Source organism: Triticum urartu, chromosome 5 (assembly GCF_003073215.2).
Source record: "Triticum urartu cultivar G1812 chromosome 5, Tu2.1, whole genome shotgun sequence".
Taxonomy (NCBI): domain Eukaryota; kingdom Viridiplantae; phylum Streptophyta; class Magnoliopsida; order Poales; family Poaceae; genus Triticum; species Triticum urartu.
The window spans coordinates 71,169,785-71,174,577 of NC_053026.1; the positions used below are offsets into that span (position 1 = coordinate 71,169,785).

The 4,793-nt window shown below is 41.8% G+C and overlaps 1 protein-coding gene across 4 annotated transcripts; it reads right to left on the bottom strand.

Annotated features, from left to right (window-relative positions):
• Positions 1–240: 240 nt before the first annotated feature.
• On the bottom strand, positions 241–4,194 carry LOC125507946 (sirohydrochlorin ferrochelatase, chloroplastic-like). Of its 4 annotated transcripts, none has more exons than XM_048672482.1 (7): positions 4,022–4,194; positions 3,280–3,459; positions 2,984–3,186; positions 2,845–2,906; positions 1,734–1,844; positions 1,495–1,587; positions 241–694 (listed from the first exon to the last, which is right to left on the bottom strand). In XM_048672482.1, exons 2-7 carry the CDS (start codon positions 3,342–3,344, stop codon positions 590–592), a joined length of 639 nt encoding a protein of 212 aa, XP_048528439.1. In that variant the 5' UTR covers positions 3,345–3,459; positions 4,022–4,194; the 3' UTR covers positions 241–589. The 4 variants fall into 4 exon arrangements, with proteins under 4 accessions (XP_048528439.1, XP_048528441.1, XP_048528440.1 ...); XM_048672484.1 differs by having other exon boundaries at positions 3,280–3,456; positions 4,022–4,183; XM_048672483.1 differs by having other exon boundaries at positions 3,280–3,495; positions 4,022–4,172.
• Between the last annotated feature and the right edge of the window lie 599 nt (positions 4,195–4,793).

Consider the following 4,793-nt stretch of genomic DNA (forward strand, 5'->3'; position numbering starts at 1 on the left):
TTAGCATGCAAGAGTAACATCGTTTTCTTTTGTTTTGCAAAGAAAAAATGTTGCATGTCTTTTAGTACTAAGTTTGCAAGCATATTATTGGTGGAAATTGCCATTATAATCATGTGTCAAAGGCTACAGAAAATCAAACGTGTCTTGTATTTTTAACAGAGGAGGCGGCAGTCCGGCAGCAACAAGCAACAATAAACGGTAAGGGCAGGGCAGGGCAGCGTATACACAGCGACAGCGAAAAAGGCAGCAGGGAGAAAGAATAACTCATTGGCGGAGGATGGCGATGCAGCGTCATTCCAGACATTGCCATAACAAATTTGTTGGTGGTGCATACCAGGCTTTGATTTACATGACAAATTTACACTCGTCATGGTTTCTTGTTCAGACTGCTGAAAACACTCTAGATCTACAAGCTGAACGAAACCGCCAAGATCATTGTTGGTACAATGTTTTCTAATCGCATGGCAGATAACAAGGAGCATGGGTTAACAAGATGGAATTATTGGCCTCAGCCATCAATCTGCGCTGCCAATGAGCCAAAAACAAGGCGTCCTGATTAGACTTTCGAGCAACTCTCATGTCATCACGATCAGGAGTAGAGGTGGCACTTTCCAGTCCCAGCACATACTGCACACTCACCGGCATCGCCTGCAACATGCCTCAGGCAGTACTTGATGCGATCATTCATAACATCCTGCAGAAACATTTTTGCCGTGCAATTTGTAACCAATCTACTATGAGATGATACTGAATGATTGGAGCAACTCACCAACCATTGCTGGCGTCGCCCCTTGTATTAAGTGGAGATTGCTCTTGTTGATTGTCAAAAAAAAGAGAGGAGATTGCCTTGGATAATATGAACAGTGGAGTAGGTGGTATATTCGATTTGGTTTGCTATCTATAAATACCATTTTGCCAAATTAAAGCAGGTTATCACGATAATTTCAGATTAGTGGCATACCGCTTACTAATATAGCAACAAAGTGACATACTGATACAGTATAGAATCACATACCACAGTGATCTACAAGTAAAATTTACAAGAATGTAACACAGTAACATGATGGGATGCTAAGGTAATGAAAGATTAATCCGTCGTGTTCAATAACTCTTGGATTCATTGTTCAGGAAAAAAAACTAGTATGCCTTTCTAGTAGAGAAGTTCAACATTCCCTTCAACAAAAAGTAGGAAATTCAAAAGGGTGGAAGTTTTAGTAGATCTACTTATCAAGGAAAATCCACATTCCTTTTCATGATTTTTCTGGAGGGCTGGAAGAATAAGTTGTCTAAAAAATGCAGTTCCCAACTTTCAGCGAGCACCTAGTTTACTTTTGATTAACAACTACTCCCTCCGTTCCAAAATAGATGACTCAACTTTGTACTAAGTTAGTACAAAGTTGAGTCATCTATTTTGGAACGGAGGGAGTAGTTCTCATAAGAGAGACTGCACAATGCATTGTGTGATAGACTATGGGGGAATTAATGAGCACATACCACCATAAGCTCATGCAATCCAAGAGGAGCAGTGACAATGTAGGCCACGTTAGAGTGCTCTTTAGAGGCTTCTGCTGCTAAAGAAGGTATATCCTGAGAAAAAAATGCAGAATTGAATGAGAAATATTGTCTTACTATAGCTATGTAAGCATTAAGATATTACACAGAAACCGCTACCTACTTCTGCGTTGAACATTTTAATAAACTGAATACCGATGTTAAATGACTGAAAATCTTACTTGTTTCCAGTGCCGTCCAGGTGAAAGGAAATATGGGCTGACAATAATGCGGGATGCGCCTTGCTGGACACATTTTCCAAATGCTTCTTTAATGGTAGGCTCAGCGAGCTCCTTCATTTTGCCAAATGCATAGAAAGAAGAACTAGATAAATATGATTTATTTGCCCCAGAGTCTCCAGCCCATATATAGTTTAGCAGTACAACCAAATAGCAAAGAATGGACAAATAGATGCCAACATAATAAGCCAATGTGTTGCTAGAATAGTATTATCATACCATATTTGTTAAAATAGCTCCAAGCAATGGTTTCAATCAACAAGTAAACTCCCAATTATGCCACAAATATCTTTTAGGAATAATTTTGAAACACTACTTGTGAAAACAATGTCTTCAGAAATATTTCTAAATCACTACTTTGGAAACGAATTTATATTACTTATGTCACATTGTTACTACAAAGCATCAGAAACTGCAACATGAGTAACATTAACAGTGGCAAATGCTTATCTTAGACGCATAAGCTGGCGATTTAGACCATTAAATATATTTAGTATCCTCAACCAGAATACCATGTGATGTTAACCTAAGTGTTCCTTTGTGTATGTTGCCAACAAAATATGCATGGGCTCAAATGAGAGGAATGTCAGAGAATCCAAATGAGTGATCCTGGAAATTCTCCCGTCGCTAACAGAAGAAAATAAGAAAGTACAGCGGTATATCTACGGATTCTCATTCGTAAATAGAAAGAAGCTACTGAATAAAATCATGTCAGATAGAGAAATCTAAGTGAGTGACCATGTAAGTTATTTTTTATTTTTCCGCAGGAGAGCGGTCTTGTGAGTTGGCCAGTACAAGGTAGTTTCAAAGAATAGTCTGCACTCCATTAGAAATCTGTAGCCATGTTCAGTGGCAAGCAAGGGAAAATTAAATCCAGAAATGCTTTATGTAACCTGAAATCGAAATTACAAGTTGATTTACTGATTGCCAGTTTACTGTCATGAAATTGGTAAAGGGCTGCAGGCTTCAAGCAGAGTTTAATAAATTTAGAATCTGCACCTCCCTCCCTAATCATAAAAGCCATTCCACAAAATTGCAAGAACAATAAGCATACCATGTGAGCAGGCTCAACAATCCTGTATCCAGTCCTTGCCCTGAACATAGTAACAAAATCGTCTGCAATTTTCAAGAATTACTCAAGATAAGCACCATGGGAAACACCAGAAATTCAAGGAAAATAATCGGTCCATTACTTAGCATGAGATTAGATTCCTGTCGCCGTGACCCATGGTCGACTATGATCACACCATCATTCTCTCCCACAGCAAAATCCTGTTCCCCAGTCGTTGCAGACCTGGAAGCAGAATTTGGTCCGGAATTCATGGCACGGTATCCACTACTTCTTCCAACTGTTGGCAACTTGAAAAAATCACCGCGAGACCTCACATTAGTGGTCCTAATGCCGAAAAACAAGAAACAGGGTTAACATTAAAGGAAACACAAGAGATGGCCAAGAAACTGAATACAGGTCCAGCAGGCAAAAACTTACCTCGAGGGAAAATCGCCCGCGGGAGTTGCAGTGAAGGGTTGAAAGGAGATCGACACAGGGTGCATAGACCTATCAGAGCACCCCCTCCGCGATTCTAGCTTCAGGTAAGAGCAGATGCCAGAAAGGTCCCTCTATGTTTTCTCAAAAGGCAATGTAGACAGTCGATCTAACAGGCACCTTCTGTACAAAAGAATATTTCAGTGTGGATGATGATTCCTGATGAAAAACATGGCTATCAGAGACGCAGGATACAAAAAGGCATCTAAGAGATGACTGCCTAGAAGGCTCGGGAGGCCCTGTATTTACATATGAGCAGATCCACTTTCAGTTGGCAAAATCAAATTAATTACATTTAAATAGAGTGGCATCTGATAGGCGAAAAAAAATAGAGTCGCATCTCATCTGAAATTACTTGCACTAGTAACTAGCGCTAACCCATTGCACGCAAATTCATTTTTAATGAAATTTGAATGGGACTAGAACTATCACCAAAGTAAGTTACCCACTTAGTACTAGGAACAAGAATCGTGCTACAATCGTACTGGATCGAGTGGCTGCCGGTGAAATGCCCAACCAAGTTCATGGACATCTGTTTGAGGTGCCTCTGAAGTAGGGCTGTCATTGGTGCCGAAAGGGATTGCCAAATTCCATCTCACGGAACTAGGTCTTAGAGGGCTCAACTTATAGAAACGGAAGATAATAGGTGGGATAGGGGAAAGTTTCGGGTGGGAGGGGAGCATACCTCCGCCGCCGGTGCTGCGTCGGCCGCCGGTGCCGCGCTCGCGTCAGGGAGGTGGAGAGGAACGATTCTTTTTTTCTTGATGACAGTGGGTGGAGAGGAACGATTGCGAGACAGTGAGCGAGACGAGAGAGGGCGTGGTGGGGGTGGAGGGAGGCTGGTGACGTGTCAACAGTTCTGGGCCTATTTGGTTTGGGTCCTGGGCTAGACATTGACGTGTGTGCGTAGTGCTGCCCTGTGCGGAAATCCTATTCGCCGCTCTGTGCCAAGGAATGTCGAATCGGCTATACCTTTTTCAATTCCACAAAAAAGATGTCTTTATTGTGTTAAAAACATGCACACAAGGTTACGCCGCCGAGTTGCACCCAAAAAGGCACGAACGAGCGAGGGTTTGCGCCCCCAACACCGCCAAAACTTTTTTGGTCCCCTCGCCTCCGGCTGCCATCTTGGCGCCTAGAGGTGGGGGGCCTCGCATCTTCAGAGTATTACGGTCTTCGTCAACGTTTAGTGATTATCGTATTTTGTAAGAATAAATTTACTCTCATTCTTCTGACGATGCCATGAGATTAGAGAGTTTTATATCTTCGCAGATCCGATTATTCGGATCTGAAGAGTTTAGGTTGGTGTGTCAAATTTTTTCTGTTGGTTGATTCTTTGTAAAGTTGAAGTGTTTCATCGACATCATGGTGAAGATTTTGTGATCCGACGTTCTGCACTTCTAGGGGATCATCCCCGGCCCAAGTATGTTCAGCGATCAAGGCTTCCCATCTTTTTG